This window comes from Aedes aegypti, chromosome 3 (genome assembly GCF_002204515.2).
Source record: "Aedes aegypti strain LVP_AGWG chromosome 3, AaegL5.0 Primary Assembly, whole genome shotgun sequence".
Classification (NCBI taxonomy): Eukaryota; Metazoa; Arthropoda; class Insecta; order Diptera; family Culicidae; genus Aedes; species Aedes aegypti.
This window is the reverse complement of record NC_035109.1, coordinates 59,851,220-59,872,571: the sequence shown is the minus strand read 5'-3', so window position 1 is coordinate 59,872,571 and position 21,352 is coordinate 59,851,220. Positions and strand designations below refer to the sequence as shown.

At 37.1% G+C, this 21,352-nt stretch overlaps 1 protein-coding gene across 10 annotated transcripts in view; it reads right to left on the bottom strand.

The window, feature by feature from the left end:
* Window positions 1-21,352, bottom strand: part of LOC5566562 (phospholipid-transporting ATPase ID) — a 194,383-nt gene that overhangs the window by 639 nt on the left and 172,392 nt on the right. For 5 of the 10 annotated variants that reach the window (XM_021853188.1, XM_021853189.1, XM_021853180.1 and 2 more), the window contains exons 9-20: window positions 20,633-21,175; window positions 17,531-17,697; window positions 17,343-17,466; window positions 17,110-17,283; window positions 16,774-17,050; window positions 16,556-16,708; window positions 16,290-16,488; window positions 1,114-1,403; window positions 830-1,053; window positions 534-759; window positions 369-472; window positions 52-300 (exon numbers count right to left, since the gene is read on the bottom strand). In XM_021853188.1, the coding sequence (XP_021708880.1) occupies window positions 52-300; window positions 369-472; window positions 534-759; window positions 830-1,053; window positions 1,114-1,403; window positions 16,290-16,488; window positions 16,556-16,708; window positions 16,774-17,050; window positions 17,110-17,283; window positions 17,343-17,466; window positions 17,531-17,697; window positions 20,633-21,175 (2,730 nt within the window). The remainder of the gene's footprint in view (window positions 1-51; window positions 301-368; window positions 473-533; window positions 760-829; window positions 1,054-1,113; window positions 1,404-16,289; window positions 16,489-16,555; window positions 16,709-16,773; window positions 17,051-17,109; window positions 17,284-17,342; window positions 17,467-17,530; window positions 17,698-20,632; window positions 21,176-21,352) is intronic. The other 5 variants (XM_021853182.1, XM_021853184.1, XM_021853183.1 and 2 more) reach the window with 5 other exon arrangements.

Below are 21,352 nucleotides of genomic sequence, written 5' to 3'. Positions count from 1 at the left end.
AAAACATGATTAGATCAACAAGATTTGATGAGTAATTCTCTAAAACCTAACCTTATCAGATAAACTAGGATACACATCGACAAAGTAGAACCTGGACGCCAGAACCGGCACCATCAGAACAATTAAAGTCAGCACCGTTGTGAACCAGAAAGTAGCTTCTTTCATTGCTTGCGTTAGCGATCCTACGTACGGTCCGCCGATGACGTAGTTGTAGAAGTAATCTAGGAAAAAGTACCACAGCAAGCTTCCCCAGATCATGATGTGGTTAAACACTGTCCAATAGGAAGTGTCCAAGGCAATCTGCAGAGGAAGAAAGAAAAGATATTGTAAGAGATTTCCAACAATTCGCGAAGAAATTCAAATCTTACTTGGGTAGTATTATCCAGAATCAGGATCGTGGCAACAACCGACCCCAACAGCATATGATCGTTAAGTACATAACCATCTGGGGAGATTCCGTCCTTGTAGGTACCTGCAAACGAAGATAACTCGTGATCTCATCTGGCATATGAATTATTTCCAGAAGATTTTACCGTAAGGTATCAGAAACAGAATCAACGAACTGAAGATCCCGTGCAGTACACTCCGGATGAACTCGGTCGTGTTGAATAAGGCATTGGTGATTCCGGGAGTGTAGAGCTTCGGGTACTCGACGCTGTTCTTGTCCGAAACGTCCTGCTCGAAAATACCTAACGCTAGCACTGGCAACGATGTATAAAACAGATTGTACACGGATATAAACATCGGATCGAACACCGTCTGTAATGAAAAGAAGTTGAGGGTAATTTTAAAAATTCCAACTCTTGAACTCGATCCAATTGCAACTCACTTGAGCACTGAAGCCGCAGAAAAATGCATACCAAAAATGGCACAACGTGAATGCAAAGTTTTTGTAGAAAAAGTAGCGCAGAAATTTACACATCCGATAGTAGGACCAACGTCCATGTACCAGTAGCAGTCTTTCGAGAAATTTGAACTGAGCTATCGAGTAGTCGCTGGCCAGAACGGCCTGCATGCCCTCCTGCCCGGAAATGCCAACGCCGATGTGGGCCGCTGTAATTAGAAATATGCTCCGTAACGATAACTCAATGTTGTACCTTTGTACCAACTTACCCTTGATCATGGAAACGTCGTTGGCCCCATCGCCGATGGCCAGCGTTACGGCGTTCTTCGATCGCTTGATCAGCTCCACGACCATGGCCTTCTGCAGTGGCGTCACCCGACAGCAGATCACAGCCCGACAGTGCGAGGCAATCTCTAGGAACTTGGACTCCATATCAGGCTGCAAGCAGTGCACCAACGAATGGCCGTTGATGACCAGCGCTACGCCGGCTCCTTCTTCCAGGTCGGACATCGAGGTGTCCGTTTTACCCAGTCCGTCGGTATAGTTACTACAATTTACACTAAAATTTATGATATAGTATTTAGTGCGTGTGGATTCATGCATAAAGGAGATAAGATTTGTGCCAATGGATTTGGAAGAATTTTGAAAAATATCATCCTGGCTTTGATTCCAAAGTAGATCGATAGGATTGCGATCCATCCAACTTACGGGTATATGAGGAAGGGATTGGCGATACCAAGTGTTTTGACTGGCTTACATTCCGGAACGCTTTCGGACTGATTTGGATTTGATTCAAATCTGAGCAATTGGTAAATAGCTACAATATTTTTTTTCAAGATAGCATACTACTACTACTTTCGGAGGATTGGAACAATAAGTGATTTCATGAATGGTTTAACATTTAAATGGGCAATGGCATGTAAAACAAAACAAAAATGGTATCGTGTGGAATAATGGTTTTACTAATCAGAAGGGGCATACATGTTAATACAAGCATTTCGATGGTTTAGAATGAACATAGAAAGTAAATGAGGTGCACTTACTGTAAATTTAATCTTTTTAACAAATTGAAAAAAAAAATACAATTCTCATGCCATTCACATACATGTGTCATTTGATAATCTCATGTAGACTGCTTTTAGGACCAAGGCTGGGGAGTAAACCTTGCCCCAATCATCAACAATATTACCAAAAGCATGGATATTGCTATTCCTGGCCACGCCCTTCTTTACAGTAACTTGAGATCAGTGCATTGAAACTCAGAATTTGTTGTTGAGTTTCCAATCCCAGCACCACCGGAATGGATGGCTTACATCTTAAATAATCCTTCAGCTGCACTAATGTGACAACATGATTTGTTCGGAAGAATCAGGAATAACCATCAAGTCGAATGGTCCGATAATACTGAGGAACACGTTTTTGTCTCAAGCACCAAAATACCACAATTCACTCAATTAAGTGTTACTGAATCCATTACCGTTTTCAAAAATATCGTAGCACGTCTAGTTTTTGAGATATTGGCTGTTGAAAATGAATAAATTGACTATTTTATCCAACTTGCATGCAAGTTTGTCAGCTTGTAATGCAATTTATTTGCTTAATTTGCCACAGAATTCAAATTTTATGTGTATAACAATACTTATCAACAAAGTTTATATTACTTTCGATGTGGAAAAGTTATTTTTCTATGGTTTAAAAAAATATTGTATTTTCCCATATAAGAGAAACGAAGAATGTTGTATGGAAACAGCAAGTATGTTGAAAAAATAGGTTTAATCTTAATGTAATCGTGCAATTTGTATCAAATTATATCTAAAATTAAACTAGAAGTCCTATTTTGCATGCCTGGTGGATAAGATCACGAAAAAGTACGACAAATTATACTTTAAATTTTATGTAAACATCAATACAACCAGTGTTTTATACAACTTTGGCGACCTGTAGCTAAAAATTGTGACGTGCTGTAACATTTCTGAGAATAACATCAGATTCAGCAACTCCAAATCTAATAGGGACACATAATTTGATCCTTGAGACACGCAAAAATGTCATTTGCGTTACGCTGTGTAATGTATCGGTCGTGCTCCCCAGGTGATTCCTCCAAAAATCCATTTTCCTGTTTATGAAATGCAACTTTTTTTTATGAACTCTTACAAAAATTAAATTTATCTTCCATCTTGAATTCTAACAGATTTTACACCAAACTCAATTCTTTATGATCATACTGCGCAAAAACTGCCCGGACAATAAAAAATTGCTAAGATTATCTAAAAATTCCTAGCGAAATAATTCCAAGTATTTTTCAAAGATTTTTTTTCTGAACAACGTTAAAACAAGTTAGCAGAATACCGTAAAACGGGGTAACTTTGATAGTTTTTTTTCGAAGAAAACTTGAATATATATATGCATGCTGTTTCAAAGAATTATAATTCATATTTTTAAACATGTACTGGCATCCTAGCTATCTATTGTAGTTCATAGATTTCCAAAAGATTTAATTTGAAAGGATCTATCATTTTCGATATAATCGAAAGGCAGCGTCGATTTATTACGTAACGCTAAAATTTGAAATTTTTGACCCCCTACCTTCCCTCCGTAACGCGTGACGAGACGCCGAATGTATGCAGGATGACAGCCGTGTCAGTTTCCCGGCATGGACTTATAGGCCTATTCACATGACGTCTCAAATCAGCTGATCGGGAAGCACTTTGACGGTTCTTCTATGAAAATGACAGGCCCGTGTTAGCACCGGTCCTCCACCGATGTAAACAAATGCATAGACGGATCTGTCACATGAAAAGGCCTATCCACGGTCTTTTTTTATCGACTTTTCTTTTTCTTTTCCACTCTAAATGTAAACACGGCCCACATATAATGATATCCGGACCAACATCCAGTGAATGAATTTTCACCGAAAGAACATAAAGTAGATGAATGTGCAGCGAAATCGTTCATTTTTTTGTAAACACGGCCCGCAATACAGGGTTTCTTCTTGCTGGAAGTTGCAACGTGACGTCATTGTAAACTATGGACATTTGCGCGAGTTCACTAGTTTGACGTTTGGGCGGTGCCGTATTCACTCGTTTCCATGGTCACATAAATAACACGGCACCGCTGGAACGTCAAATAATGAACGCGTGCATAGGTCCATAGTAATAGTCCAATAACTCTCTCTTGCTGATTTGTTGAAAACCAGAAGGGTCTAGCCTTGGTCCAAGGCACGCCTTTAAAAATGGCCAATGCCTGCTTGAAAATATGTTTTCCACATTTTCGGCAGTTTTTAAAACAAAATAGATTATTAACGTGTAGTAATAGTAAATCGTCACTCAACGAGCAAGAAATCACATTGATCGATTTGAATACTGAGAAAATGGAATTGAAAATGTGGTGAGCAATATCCACATCGAATTTTCTCAAATTCAACGATCTGAGGATTGGCCCCTTTGAAATGTTACGCGAGAAGAGATTCTTCTGAAAAATAATTGGGTTCTAAAGCCCTGTCTCAATCTCAGTACCAAACGCTAAGTTTAGATCAGAAACACATACCGTAAGGACGCCATTCACCGCTCATGCTCCATTCACCGCTCATTGAGTTATTTTGAAAAATCTGAACAAATTTTCGCTATAAAAGTTAATAGCATGTATTGGTATACCAAGAAGGGTTGTATCAGAATGAAATTTATATGATTTCATTTATAATTTTTTTTCTTAAAAATAATTTTAGGCTGTTTAAGGTAATAAATATGAGTTTAACAATGATTTTACTATGGCAGATCAAAAAATGCTTCTTAGCTGCTAATGTAAATATGTTGTCGTACTACAGTACAAAGATAACAACCAGCTAATGAAAGTAAATTGATTCCAACTAGTGCTGTGTTCAGGGCCTCATACTTAGGATGAGTGGTGAATGGCGCCCTAAACCTGTATCATTGGCATACATGTCATTCGGTACCATTAAACATTTTTCACATTTCAACTTTTATCCTACAAAAACAAATGATTTATCTTGCGTCTAGCGCAAAAAGTTATTAAAAATATCAAACGACTGATTTTTGACAGAATTTAACATGTTGCAGAGGCGCGTCCACGTTCAAAATCATGGGTAGGACATACGTTAGCAAATATTGTGTGCACTGTGAAACAAAAAAAAAATAACTCTGAACTGGAAGCTGAAAATTACTATATTAAATTTTGAGGGGCTCAAACGCAAAGGGTATAAGTGACATTATGGTCGGTTTTGGGTTGCGTTGAGAAAATTCTACTGTTTGCAAGCGTTCTAACGATATTTTCAGATGAGTTTTTCGCTAAACAAAAGAAACAATATAATTCTTAGAAGACTGGCTTGATTTTGAAAGCTTTTCGTTTTTGCAGGGCTGGTAGCGACTGAGTGCGTTAAAAATAGGAAGTTGAAGACCTCTTGACGGGAAATAAGAGATCATAAAAGAACCAAAAAGAGGCCGAGAAGGGACCAAACAGTAACCAAAAAAAAACAAAACAAAAACTAATAGAAGCCAGTAGATAAGAGTTTAATTCTTCATAGCATCAGAGCAGGCATTTGTTTAAGATCTAATACTTTTTTTTGAGAATTCCTCGTGACATTACGACAAGTATTACCGTGCTGCATCAATACCCGGACGCCTAAGGTGATACCCATATTCAAATGGTCATATACTATAGGATAATCGATATTTTATATTTTTTTATTTTTGAGATGATAGCTATAAGGTAAAAACTTGCTAATTTTCATAAAATTTACTATGAATTCAATTAAATTACCGTAAAAATAGTGTTCATTCTGCACTTTGTCGTGTCCATAAATCCGGACATCGATGCATCAAATTCCGGACATTCAAACAATCACAGCTGTTTTTCACATAAAACTTAAAAAATATTCAACATACCTCGATATAATGATACATAGATTCATAGATTTTGGAAAAATAATGGTTTTCATCTGTTGTATGATCTGAAACATCATAAAAGGTTGTTTTTTAAAGATTTCAAACCATACTGTGATATGCGCCTCATTCCTCCCCGACAATAACAATCAATATAAACTCATTTTCAGTTATTATTGCTTTAAATCACAACAATATTACTTTCACCATTTTTTCCAGGTTTTCTAACAATTATAATGTAATATTTCTTGTTGAGCCTTGTAAAATTAGATGCTGAAGCACTGCGTCCGGATTCAAAACCACACGTATCAGTATCCGGACACTCTTCTTTTAGCACAAAATTATATGTTTTTTAATTGATTTCTTCGAAACTATTGAATTCAACAGGAAGAAAAAAACAAACAAATCACTTTAGAACATCAGCACACAAGATTAGCACTTAATAAATGCGTTTTAAATCGTTGAATTGTGGTGGTGCATTAAGAACAATTTCTCCGGTTTTCGTAATTTTTCCAAATCAACACGTCCGAATGAAGCTAACATTTGTTTTTGTTTTCATCAATGTTTTACAAGGCTAACTTGATTTCAATTCACGTTACAATGGTCAACAATAGTTAACATTATTCATAGGAATAATATTCTTATGTTTGGAAGGATATTTAACATTGAAATAATTAAATTTCACCAAAGTGTCCGGATTTTGATTCACCACGGTACTGTAGAAATTCATCAAAATGTGTTTCATATATTTTCCCAAATATTCAGATATTATTCCGGAAACTAATAAAGTAGTTCATCTAGTGATTATTTTCCAAGGAATATCTCCACGAATTGTTGTAGGAAATTTATCCAAGAATTTTATTTAGGATAACTCAATAGTACAACATGGATTTTTTCAAGGAGAACCATAGAAATGTAAATTCTCCAAAGATTATTTCAGGAACCATCTGAATTCCTCCTAATTTTTTGAAGAAGGACCTAACTCCTCCAAGATTTTATCGATTTCCCTGGGACACCCTCCAATATTCAAGAAACACAAAAGACATTTCAAGGGATTTCCGTTAAAATTGTTTTTCAGGATTTATACAAATCTTCAAATAGGCATTTCAACAATTGCTCCAGAGATTCCAGCTAAGATTTCTACAGAAATTCCAGATTTTCTCAAGGAATGTATCCAGGGAAATGCATAGGATTTTTTTATGGAAAATAAATCCGATGAAACTTGGGTAAGCTTCAAAGTTTCCTTTAATGGACTAGGTTTTCTGAAATAACTCCTGGGCTCTTGAGTTTGAGAAGTTTTCCTAGATAATTTGAAAAAATAATCGAAAATAATCAATCGAATCTCGGGATAGCATTTCTCAGAATCTTCTAAAGAAATTTATAGATATACAGTGGACATGGGATTTTTTGAGAAAATTTTTGATACATGCTTGGCAAAACTTGCTGTTCGAATGAATTTCCAATTTCTGAGAGAAAACGTAGATGAATTCTTGAAAAAATCCACAAAATGATTTCTTGCAGGGTTTCTTGTGTAAAAAGCCCTTGATATTTTATTTTCAAATACTCTCGACTAAACCTTTATGAATTTTCTTGATAGAAATTCTGTAGATATCTTGGGGACAATCTCCTAGAGTAACAATTGGAGAATTCGGTTGAAGGATCAGTGAACAATATCTGGAGGAAATTCTAGGATAGTTTTACAAAAAAAAATAATACCTTAGAAAGTTACTGGAGGTAAGAGCTTTGAAGTTCTCAGGGATTTTCTGGATCAAATTCTACAGATATTTTTCTAAGCATCCTTTGAAAAATCCTTTGAAAAAGATCCTGAAAGTATACTTAATAAAATCACTATGACAATTCCTGATGCTTTTCTTCGGGGAATCTGAGACGAAATTCCTGTTGAACCCGTTATAATCTCCGAATGTTTTTGGAGCCTGTACAATTTAACATCAGGATTCAATGCATGCAGAATAAGGAAACAGAGACTTTACAGACCATTTTGGTTAAAATAGATACTTTAGAAACCTTCCATTGAAAAATAGAGACTTTTTCGTGCCTTACATTAAAATAGAGACCAAATGTCTACAATGAAACCTAACTTTCGTTATTCCCTCCCCTTGGTTATGCGACCTTGCCGCGATGGGAGGGCATAATCCATTAGCCCATATGATGGAAACCAAAGGCGTAACCTGTAGTGGTGGTATCACATTTTGGCACTTTTTGCTTAAAGCCGCGTCATAATTCATATGGCATAGACGCAATAATATCTCGGATGTGATCCAACGGACATTCTGCGTCATTGATAGAATTTATGCCCATTTCAAATAATTAACCTATTCGAAGTGGACATTAATACTATTGGTGACGTTCAGTTTGCCTTTTGCTAACCAGAATGATCCGTAGCCACTCTTACTATTAGCTAGCTAGACACATCGTCATCATGTACGACGTAGAGAATACTTAGGAACTCTTAGGAAAATGACTAGTAGATTCACTGAGTAGAAATAAGTGGCGACAATCTTATTTTAATATGGTTTTTACATTGCCATAAAAAGAAATACCTCTTTTTTAACAACGGTATAAATAATCTAATTCCAGCTTCATTTTCGCAAAATTTACAAGTAGAAAGTAGGCGTTGTGAAGCATTGCATTTGCCACCGAAAAGTGAATCATGTAGGAGACTGTAATAGAAGCCTAAGGTAACTTTACTCTTCAATATTCACTATAAAATGACTATGGAAAGTAAAACGCTGAGATCGATCATTAGGGTACACTTGCTAGTTTCGAAAAATTGTTGAACAGACAAGGAAAGCTACTTTTTTCTTCAAGGATATATGAACGTAATGACCAATAAACACTTTTAACAACAAAAAATAAAATTAACTAGAACTACTACTAAACAGCCTAATTTTGTTAAAACTTGACGACAATTGACATTTAAGACTCTAATCTTACGTAAAAGACAGGAGTAATCAGAATAGCACTTGAATGACAAATTATTCAAAACCATTTCGACTAGACAGTATTAGTAATGACACTACTACACAACTATTTCAAACAAATTCTGATGGAGCTGCTGATTTTCACAATGCTTCCTTTTCTCAGAAGCAAGGGAATATGGGCACTTTTCAAAAACTACCACGTCACAATACTAATAAAAAAACAGTGTTCATGTGGGCGCCATTGCCTAGTCCGTCTGAGTATTGGTCCTGGTAGAGGGGAAACTTGGCAAAAGCCAGACCGAGGGTTCAGCCTTGACAAGTTAAGCTGTCAGGCAGCTCCAACTGAATACCATACAAAAAAAAAAAAAAAAAAAAAAAAAAAAAAAAAAAAAAAAAAAAAAAAAAAAAAAAAAAAAAAAAAAAAATAGATACTTTAGAAACCTTCCATTGAAAAATAGAGACTTTTTCGTGCCTTTTCATTTTCATTTTCATTTTGCAGCGTTTGGTGGGGCAATGAGAGCGCAAGTCAGTCCAAAGCCGGGGTAAGGGATAGGTAATGGCCGTAATAGTCTATGCGGACCACTTGAACACCATCGGAAAGGATAAGAAGGGTTGGGGTAGGGTATAGGGAATGGAGAAGACTTGACACAGTAATGCGATTAATGCTGCAAAATGTAAATGTGCTGAAAGCAATTTAATTTGAGTTTTGAAGTTTGATTTGACTTATTAAAATTCCAAATAGATCGGCCATTGTACAAGTAAGAAAGAATATGCTGATCGCTTTCTAGAAATTTTATAAACAACAAAATAATAACAATATGAGAGTGATGCTAAGGGCTGCTGATGGCACAATGCGACGCTTTAGGAGATTTTGATACTGAATGAACATTACTATACAGAGCGCAATTTAATCGATGGTGATAACTTTACAAACTTTATCTGTTTTTACACTGATTGACGATGCTGATTTATATAAAAATATTTAAAAAATATTTGATATTAGTTCATTTGTTTGTGTGATCTAGGTGTTAATAATGGAAAAATTTTACATACCCTTGATGAAATACTTCCCTGACCAGAAATATTATATTTTGAGCGCCCTTTTCGAAGCTATTCTATCCAGGTATCCATGTACTGCTTTCAATCCTGAAATTATTCTTATTGTGCATGCTCATGCATTATATTAGTGATGCTCATAATCATGCAACAGATAAGAAGGAGAGAAAAAGAGAATATAGGAACAGTGATTAGTAATGAGTTAATTATGTAGTTTTGTTAGAATTATAAACAATTAAACAGCAGTAATGAAAATAAAAAATAACTTATAAAATTACTTTGCAGCATAGCTGAGCCTTTCGGAACGTAAGACCGATGTATAAAAATAATTTGTTTCGAAATTGTCCGCGTGGTCTTCTAGTGCCCCTATTAGATCAGAATCAGTCATAGACATACATATCGAATGCTCGCCATGACCCTATGACCAACATTTGTATATGTATAGACTTAGCTGATGTGACTTTTCTAATAGGTAGTTCTTTCACTCATTGATTGTCTTCAAAACCTTGTCAAGTATAGAAAATTGATTTTATTTCATTTATTACTACATTAAAGCTACATTGCACACTGGTCCAGGAAGCTAATTTAGGCGGACATGAGGTTTTCGTCAAGATTTATTGATTTTAGAGCCATAGTTTATTCTGAGAATATGTTCAGAATTTTCAGTACTACAAAATGTACGGAACAAAATTTTTTTTACGGTGATCGCAATAGTGACGTATACGCCAACTTTTTTATTTTAACGAATCGAAAGTTGGTATGTTCAGCAAAGTTGTAGCAAATGATCATAGAAACAACTTTGCCGAACAAACTTTTTCTCGGTTTTGCTTCAGAGCTGAGATAATTAAGTATTTTTAATAAAAAATCGTTTTTTGCTCTTAAGTGTTTTATTTTTTCGTTTTATTGGCCAACTATGTTCTACAAAGTTTACATACTTATCATTTGCTACAACTTTGCTGAACATACCAAAGTTGTATTTCTTACGGTTTTCATGTTATTTGAGTTTTTCATCTTAAAATTAGCTATTTTGTATGCCTTGTATCTCAACTATGAGCACCTCAAAAAAATATATCTTTCCACCAAATGATTTTGCAGTCTTTCAAGTACCTGTGAGCAAAATTTGGAGAAGATGATATTTTTCTATCTCGTTTAAAATCGATTTTACTAATAGACGTTATGAGATAAATCCATATTTATTGAATATTCATACATGCTCAACTCACAAAAGTCATGGCTACCTAAGCATTTCAAACCAAAGGATACACGTGTATTTATATATAAATATAAAGTACATCGTTTTTCGGTTGTTTTCGATTAACTTGGAAGCTTCTGCAAGAAATTCATCGTCTTTTCCTCTACCAGTATTTAATCTATTCCTAAGCAAAATCACCAGGTTGGAAGTCAACATAAGCCGTATAAAGTACATATACAAAATTTACAGTCCGATAGAATTCTGTGGCATGATTTTCCCAGAATCTTCTGATGGATTCCACGTTTCATGTTTTTCTTTGGTAATGCGGCATGCCGGACAACACCACTTCCGTGCAATAGTTGTAGACGTATCAGTAAGTGTAACAGCATTCTAAAGGATCGCCACGAAAAGCCCTCAAAGGAAGGTTAGGGCTGAGATTGTACGAACCTCTTCCAGCTGGTAGGAACTCAAATGGCCGTAACACGGCATGCCGTGGGAAGTAGATATTGTGTATTTCTTTCACTACTGGACTGCGAAGTGCGGCCTCATAAGTCCGAAAGTGTGAATAAAAGTGAGGGATTGCATTGAATCAGCAATGAGCACTTATTCTTCGATTTACGAAGAATAAGTCCCCCGAAGACACCTATCCGATTTGATTCAATTGCGCACTTTTGTTAGCGTTTCCGTACTTGTAATAACTTCTTTTCGCGGATCTCAATCATTTTAAAAGTAGTCAACTTTAATCGGAAGATTAACGAGGAGGCATTTGAACAGTTTTTGTCAGAAACGTACTGTTAGTATCGCCAGTTCTACGATTGGTACGGTGCAAAAACTACTTTCGCATGTAGTAATGTTGTCCGGCAGTGCAAAAACTACTTTCGCATGTAGTAATTTTGTCCGGCATGCCGCCGAAGAAGCATACAAAATGCGGAATAAATCCATCAGAAGATTCTGGGAAAATCATGCCACAGAATTCTATCGGACTGTAAATTTTGTATATGTACTTTATACGGCTTATGTTGACTTCCAACCTGGTGATTTTGCTTAGGAATAGATTAAATACTGGTAGAGGAAAAGACGATGAATTTCTTGCAGAAGCTTCCAAGTTAATCGAAAACAACCGAAAAACGATGTACTTTATATTTATATATAAATACACGTGTATCCTTTGGTTTGAAATGCTTAGGTAGCCATGACTTTTGTGAGTTGAGCATGTATGAATATTCAATAAATATGGATTTATCTCATAACGTCTATTAGTAAAATCGATTTTAAACGAGATAGAAAAATATCATCTTCTCCAAATTTTGCTCACAGGTACTTGAAAGACTGCAAAATCATTTGGTGGAAAGATATATTTTTTTGAGGTGCTCATAGTTGAGATACAAGGCATACAAAATAGCTAATTTTAAGATGAAAATCTCAAATAACATGAAAACCATAAGAAATACAACTTTGGTATGTTCAGCAAAGTTGTAGCAAATGATAAGTATGTAAACTTTGTAGAACATAGTAGGCCAATAAAACGAAAAAATAAAACACTTAAGAGCAAAAAACGATTTTTTATTAAAAATACTTAATTATCTCAGCTCTGAAGCAAAACCGAGAAAAAGTTTGTTCGGCAAAGTTGTTTCTATGATCATTTGCTACAACTTTGCTGAACATACCAACTTTCGATTCGTTAAAATAAAAAAGTTGGCGTATACGTCACTATTGCGATCACCGTAAAAAAAATTTTGTTCCGTACATTTTGTAGTACTGAAAATTCTGAACATATTCTCAGAATAAACTATGGCTCTAAAATCAATAAATCTTGACGAAAACCTCATGTCCGCCTAAATTAGCTTCCTGGACCAGTGTGCATTGTACTTATTAAGTATTAGGTATTATTTTATGTTTTTATCACTATTGATATTATCAAGGCCAGAATTCCCAGTGAGTGAAGAATTTTATAGTACTAGAACACCATAGAAGATCGCTTAACATTACCTAATCATGGAACGGCTTTTTGCTCTATTATTTTAGGTAGATGCTATTGATCTCCCTTTGCTCCTATCCGCAACCCGGTGCACGCGCCCTGTTGGTTTTCGAAAACCTCGTAGAAGATTACAAACCGTCAATGGCATTCCCAATTACTACCCCACATTGCACATTCAAGGGTCTGACTGTGCTCCTAACCCACCCTCAGTTTGTAATCTTCTCGCCAGTTTGAAATTATATTTTCCCGAAGTGAAAGTAATTTTGATGAGTGATAGCGTAGTGCAGCCCAACTGCATAGTACAGTAGTTTAACCAGAATCTTTAGGTCAGAAGATAAAATCTAAATTTTGTAATAAAAAGGTTGCCATTGCTTTGAAATTTACCCAACATCTAATCAAAACTACTAACAACAGCGATCAATTATCAAAATTCATCGCTCCCTGGAAAATATAATCCCAAGCCCAGGGAAAAAATAGAGACTTTTTCGTGCCTTACATTAAAATAGAGACCAAATGTCTACAATGAAACCTAACTTTCGTTATCATCCATTAAAAAAACATTCTTTCATATTCTTTGCATTCATATCCTTTTTAATACAACTTTATTAAACAAATGCCACAAAACTAGGTCAAAAGCTTGACTTTACAACCACTGAGGTTGTTATAATGTCTTCATCTATTTCTAGATAACAAAAGGATAAACAGCAAAAATTCTATGAGTTAGTGTAGTTTCTTTTTTCTATGCACTGAAAATATCCTGGGTAATCGCAAAAGTTTGCTGGACAAACTTAATATGCTTGAAAAATCAGATGATAAATGTTTTTATTTATTTTTCAAGCTTTCCACTGATCTAGTTTTTTTTTTGTAAAATCGTGGGTAGGACAATCTTTCGACTGTCCTACCCAGGTATTTTCGTGCGTAGTACATGTCCTACCTGTCCTACCCACTTCCCGCGCCACTGGTTGAAATGCTGTTAAATGAGCGGTGAATGGCGTCCTTACGGTACATAGGAGAAGGTATCGACCGTGATTGTTTTATTTTATTTTTTTTTTGTTTTACGGCTATAGCGGTCATGCGACTCAAAGCTAAAGGGAGTCTATAGAAGCAAATGATGGAAACGAATAGGTGCATAGGCGTCGCAAGGGAGCGACAAGATTGAAAATTTTTAATTAGGTGGTGAAAATTGAGCAAGCCATTTTAAAGTCAGTAAGCATCGAAGCGTCCTGTACGGTATTTACTCAATTTTTAAACGTTTTTCTTTGCTTTCAGTTCAAAAACTATTGTTTCCGGTTTATAAGATATTTTGACACCCCTTGGTTTAAACTCAAATTTTGGGTATATTTTGTTTTTCGTGTCCCTTCCGAAATGTCAGATAGGAACTACCCCAGTGTTGAAAAGTTGAACCTCTGTGGTTTTTTTGTCGACTAAGCAAACGTATGGACCCAGTTTTGAATCTAAAGTTTAAATATGATATAGCCGTTATTTGAGCGGGAAAAATGCCAAAGTAGTAGTAATTACACGCTTCATCTTGTTATTCAATAAAAACAAGGTTTTATTAGAACTGAATTCAAAAATTTAACCAGAGTACCTACAGTGATTTAACCCTTTATGGGCAATTCTAGAAGAAATGGCAAAATTAAGAATCTCCAGAGAAATTCCTAAAAAAAAAAATAATTGAAGAATCTTTGATGGAATGGGAAAGTTTTTGGCAGAGTTCTAGAAAAATTACCATGAGTAAATCATGTTTAAGCCCCAAGTAAAAAGGAAGCAAATGTCAAAAGTGAAGCAGTCTTCGCCGTTAAAATCGACAAATCGAAAATAAAAATAAAAATACAGAGCTGTTTTATTTCCAAAATAAGAAGGCTGTGTGTTTTTATTTTTTCCAATTTGTTAATTTCAAGGGCGAAACTGCTTTTTCATTTTTGACATTTGCTTCATTTTTACTTGCACCCTTAAGAAATATAATGAGGACATCTCAAGAAAGACATTACATAAATGAAAGAGAGAATTCCAAGAATCACAAGGGTTACCCAAGTAGCTCAGCTGAACAAGCTATATAAACAGCATTTTAGCTGAATAAGCTGTTGTTCACCTACTAATGTTATTTGGGTAGATAGGAAATATTTGAAGGGATCTAGAATAAGCATTAACATTAAACAATTCGCACAAATTCTTATGTGGTACAACCCTAGACCGTTATATGAGGGTTGGCTCCTCCTGTCCTTTACAATAGACAGATATTTAGAACAAATATCTTTCAAGAAATATTTAAAGGTATCTATTGGGAACTCTTAGACGAATACGCGTAGTTATTCTGCCCAAAGCTGAGGGTCGTGGGTTCAAATCCCAGCTGTCGAGGATCTCTTCGTAAAGAAAATTCTCGATTCCTCAAGGCATAGAGTATCTTCGTATCTGCTACACAATATACACATGCAGAAATGGTCGATCGGCAGAGAAAGCTCTCAATAAATAACTCTGAAACATAAGTTACTTTGAAATTAACAAACACATGGATTGTGTCTTCAAAGCAATCAGTTTGATAGAATACTGGAGAATGAGGAATTTCTGGAACAACCCCTCGAAGACTGAAAATTATCTGGAGGAGAAACTAAAAACAAAACCTGGGAAATTCGTACACGAATCTTTAGACATTTTCCTCGGGGCTTTCTTTCGGACTCCTTCGAAAAAGATTTGCTAGATACCTGGAGAAATTCAGGAAATGAATCAAATAATTATTGGAGGAACTGTATGAAATCCTTGTATCCCGGTTCAATAAATGGCAAGGCTTAAATTGCTGTTAAACTGTATCTGTACCATAATCTTCAGAATTTCCCAATCTATAATTTTCCAAAGCGTGAAATGGATTCGTTTTTCAGCCAACAGACTAGAGCTAGTTACGATGGTGCTGATATAACGTTCAATGGGGATGTGTTTGTTGAAGTTGTCGAAGGTCCTACGAGGGTAATCCACCAATTATAGAATATTTTTTTAATGTTCTTAATAACGAGTTCCACTATAAGTGAATGGCGAGTTATCCTTGGGTTTATTCTACGAGTGGCGTTAGATCGACCTCATATACTTCCCATATTCGCATAACAGTCCCATTTACAACATGGGACTGTTATGCGAGTGTGAAAGCAGTATGAAAACTTAGGTAGACTAATAAACAGTGATTGTTAATGTGTTTCGAGTAAAAAGAACAACCATAAAAGTATAAACGAACAAATTAATAACAAATGAAGAGGAAAAAATGTGAGTGATTCAAATCATAAGATGATCAATATGAACATTTCCTATCTAGACAGCAAATCGTTAAGGAAGGTGTTAGCGTTAGCAGACGACCGGTAGTCAGGAAGTAGCAGTAGTAGTTGTATTATACCTGTCCGACGCCTCCTCGCTTCCTCCTATACTTGTATATTTATGCCTATTATCCCACCTAAAGGTCACCACCGACACCGACGGTGGTGACGAGTTCTGGATTTCGATCATTGGTCCTGAACTCCCACTGTTGCCTCCGTTGGCCGTAGGGCCCGTCGTCAGACCACCACTGTTCTGGTTAAGCGTATTTTTCGGCAAGGCTGCAAAAAAGTCCGAATTGATATGTTTGCAAAATCGCATGAAGTCTATGTAGATAAAGACACTCACTTGTAGGATGATAGGTATTTACAATGCGCAATGACTCCATGTACTTTCGTAGCTGCTGTTCCACCTCGGCTTTCGTTAGCCCGTCGATGATGAATACGTCCACCATGTCGTCCGTCAGTAGTTGGCAGGAGTAACCAATGTTGATTGCCGTTTCTAGTTTATCGGATAGAGAATCATAAAAAAACTAGATATTTAGTTCGCAAAGTCAGCTTCCATACCTTGCTTATCTCCCGTTAGCACCCAAATTTTGATGCCAGCCATCTGCAGGTTGGCGATCGTCTGCGGCACTCCGTCCTGAAGCTTATCCTCTATGGCGGTTACACCGACCAGTTGCATATCACATTCGATTTCATCGTAGATTACACCTAACTTATCCTCTCTACCGTCGAGCGATAAGGCCGCTTCTCGTTGCCGTAGCAGCCAGGAGTCGAAGAACTCCTTCGTTAGTCGCCGCTCAGCTAACACTAGTGTCCGCAGGCCCTCGCCGGCGAATTTCTGGAAGAAAAAGAAATCATTCCAATGGTTCTATTCGTTTGCAGTGCATCCAAACTTACGTTCAAATGCTCCTGGGTCCTAGCCTTCAGGTCCTGTTGATTATTTCCTAACCTATCATATATCACACTGTCGGCGCCCTTACAGTACAGTATTATGCTATCGTTCCGCTGCAATATCACCGACATTCGCTTCCTTACATTATTAAAATCTAAAATACTCAACAGTTGGTACTCCTACAAATAGAAATAAGATCAACTTTAGTATTCGACCCGTCAAAAGAACCTATTCTTACCTCCATCCTTCCCATCACTTCGATTGTTATACTATTAGGTGCTCTGGATCGGAAAACGAATCCGAAATTCCTGGCCGCCGAAACGAGCGCAGCCTCGTCAGGACTTTGTGCTTGATACTCTAACCTGAAAGCAAACGTAGAATTATCCAGCATTCCAGAGAACGTCACCCAAACTTTCCCGAACTAACCTTCCGTTCTTCTCCTCCGGCATCACCGTGTGGCACAGTGCCAGCAGACGAAAAAAGTTGTGGGCATGCTCCTCATCCGCTCGGACGGCATCCAGTAGACCCTGGTCATACCATCGGAAGTCCGCTTCGTACTCCGGATTGAAGGAAAAGTCCACGGGCTCGGTGACCTAGATTTTGTATTTTACATGTGTGTGGTTTGGGTTTATGGGGAGTTTGATTTGCGTTGTCGTTGTTTGATGTGATGGAAATGAATGGGCGGGATATTGAACAGATTGATCCGTTGATTTGTGGTTTTGGGATGGAAGTGACAACAGCAAAGTTTAAGTGGTTTCACAGAGAAAGAAATTGAAGAAATGGAGAAAACGAAATAAACAAAGTGCGTTTAAAGTCGGTCGGAGATTCTAGACATGGAAAGCTGCTCTAGAAATAGAGAAACAGTAGAACATGAGGGTATACTACTAACTGCTAACTACTTTAATCTTAACTCGTAATAAGCGAGCGTTGCGAGCACATTTAAGCTTTTGGTCTACGATTTTCTAGGTTAATTATGAATATTCATGACTGCTATTCGAGAGCTTTGATGGCATATGGATATAGTTGTATTTAAATGCTTTTTCGAAGAAAGCTAAGCAAATTCGACATATTGCAATGAAGATGTTCGTCATGTGCGCGACTAGTGGCAAAATCAACAAACAGCAAATGTTAGCAAATTCTATCGACAAAAGAGCGCTCAAGCTATAATATTTTTATTGCTGTGTCTTTTACAAACAAGAAAAACAAAACAGGTGTCACCTAGAGGTGACACTGAACGTTGGGGGTTAAAAGCTTGAAAGAAAAAGGTTTCGAGGTTGTAGGATTTGAAGATGATATTGTCATTATTGTCAGAGGAAAGGTTGACAATATCATTATATAAAGAATGCAACTGAACCTAAATTTTACCTGTTCTTGGTGTATTTATGAGTGCCTTAACACAAATCCTTCAAAAGTTGTAATTGCAAGTTCATCTAAAAGCTTTGAAGCTTGGAGGAGTACAAATGCACCTTAGTGAACAGCTTAAATACCTAGGAGTAATTTTGGATTCTCAAATGAATTGGAATGTTCACATTGAGTATGTGATTAGTAAAGCTACTAGATCGTTTTGGACATGCTCCAAAATTTTTGAAACCAAACATGATAATGTTGATTTACTTATCCATAATTCGTCCAAAAGTAACATACAAGGCGGGTTCACTGGTTACAATGTACACACCTTGGTAACATATGCTTCGCTAGTGTAGTGAGGCTATATGTTACCACAACACAAGCAAAACTATCAAAAGTACAAAATCTTGCGTCCATCGCTATAACGGGAGCCATGCGAAGCAATCCGTCAATAGCATTAGATCATCTGATATCGTTGTATGAATTTTTACAATTAGAAGCGGAGAAGAGTTTTCTAAAACTCTACAGATTAATTAGGTTCAAATCAGGTGATCTTGTTGGACACTTGAATATTTCACAACATATCCAATGTGGGCCAGTGATGACTATGCATGAAGACTGGATGAAAAATGTGGACAACTCTGATATCCCTTATAATGTATACGACGCGACGCGTACGGATTCGGATGTTGGAAGTCCCAATGTTCTTCAAGGCTTCATCAAATTCTTCACAGATGGCTCAAAAATTGGAACACAACCTGGAGCAGAAATCTACGGACCTGGGACAAACGTAGACGGTGAAGCTATCCAGATATTTGTCGCATTCGAATACCTATGCTTTTTTTTCTGATAACCAAGCAGCGTTGAAGGCGTTGAGCGCATATAAATGCTCATCAATACTTGCCTGGGAATGCTTTCTCTCATTACGAAAAGTGTGCGAAGAGAACTCGGTATGTTTGTACTGGGTTCAAGGACACAATGTCATTGAAGCATATGGAAAGGCAGAGTTTGTTAAACAAGGTTCAACTGCACAGTTTATTGGCCCGGAGCCATTCTGCGGCACTTGACAAATGGTCACCACAAGGTGTAATTAATTTAAAATCCCTGTCCGAGTATATATCATTTAAAGAATATTTGTCAGGTTCAGAATAATATCTTTCGTTTCTATAACAAGGAACGCGAAACCATCTGCAATTGTAGTGCATTATACAAGCGCAAATCCAAATTTCTGAAAGTGGATTATTTACAACCAAGTGAAATTTGGACAGGAAATCCCAGTATGGTTGTGGGGGTTTTATTAACTCTATTTTGCTTGACTTGGAAAAGACGCGTCAAAGTACTTAAGCTGTTCACTTGATTCATGGTAGAAGTTTGAATTCCTTCAATAATACGAATAGTAAAAAGGGACATGCCACAAAAGTTCAATCCGATGGACGCAGTGCCTTAACTTTCCAACAAAAAAGCTGGATTTCCCAAAAATAGGCCAACTAAAGAAGACTAAGAACAGGAATCTGCATGACTCAGGCTTGCCGTAGTGACTAGGGAGTCGATGCTGCTTATGGACCCTTTGCGTATTATGCGTATTACAATCCACACTCAAAACAACATTATTCCTATAAAAATCTACTGGGGGAACTTCATTGGCAATGTTAGGCAAAAAATTGGTCTGAGGTGCCACAATACAGATAATTTAATAGTTTTGTAAATGAAAACCCAAAGGAGAATCCATAATTATTAATTTCAGATTGGTCCAGAATAGGTAACATCGGCTGCGGCCGCGGGAATCAAATTGAGAGTCTATACTAGGAAACGTTAAATTTATAAAAATATTCTATTATGGACACAGCTGGGGTTCATAATAGGCATAAGGACAAAAGTTTTTCAAATGTATATTTTTCTGAAAAAAAAAGAATGATTTTGTGTGTTTCAAATGCGTAGGTACTATGAAGTAAAGAAATTGAACTTGCTGATAGGCTTCACATAACGTATTTCCATCTAAGATATTGCAGAAAAGCAGCATGAATGAATCACAGCCATTAAAGGGTCCATTACCAGCTATGAAACCCTACCTTATCTAAGCTTCAATTTAATATAAGTAAATAGAAAAACGACAGTGAATCAAGCTAAAGAATGCACGTCTACGAGAAAATGATAAATTTCTAAAGAGAAAATCATGCATACATGCACTCCTTGTGTATTACTCCCACTAGGCGGCTCAGTGGTCGTCGAGATCGTCGTCGTTGTGGAGGTCGTTGTAGCATTATCTAGCATTGCGGTAAGGTCGGCCTTTGGGGGCCCGTAGGTCGTTACCGTGACCGCGGTCCCTCCCGTGGCCGCATAGTAATCGGGCGGCTTCGCGGGAATGGGCGTGGTTATCGTTTTCGTCTCGTGACTACTACTGTGCGGACTGAATCTAACGTGTAGTGAGCTATGTTGCCTGCCGGTGCTTTTACTACTGTTGGCGAGATTGCTAGTGTTTCGAGTGGCGGGACTGACTGATTGTGACGGAGGTGGTTGCTCCTGTTGAAGCAGTATTTGGTAGTCGTATTTTCCGGCCTTAAGCGTCGTCGAACTGGTCATGCTAGCAGTCGGTACCGTTTCACTAGTGGTGGTAGTCGTTGTGGCGGTGCTGTCGATGGTTAATACTGAGCTTGGCTGTGGTGTGCTACGACCGGGTGGTTCTTCAGCGTTTAGTAAAAGCGATGTGTTGCTGTTGAATGTTGGCTACACGGCGGTGGTTGTGGTGGTGGGAGTGTTCGTGATTGGATGTGTTGGTGGCGGGAGAGTAGGCGCACAATATACATTAGTAGTAGATGGAACGAAAGAGAGCATTTTGGTAAAAGACAAAAAAGAAAATTCAATGCAGAGGAGTTATTGGGATGGCAGTATTTCCTGGTAGAA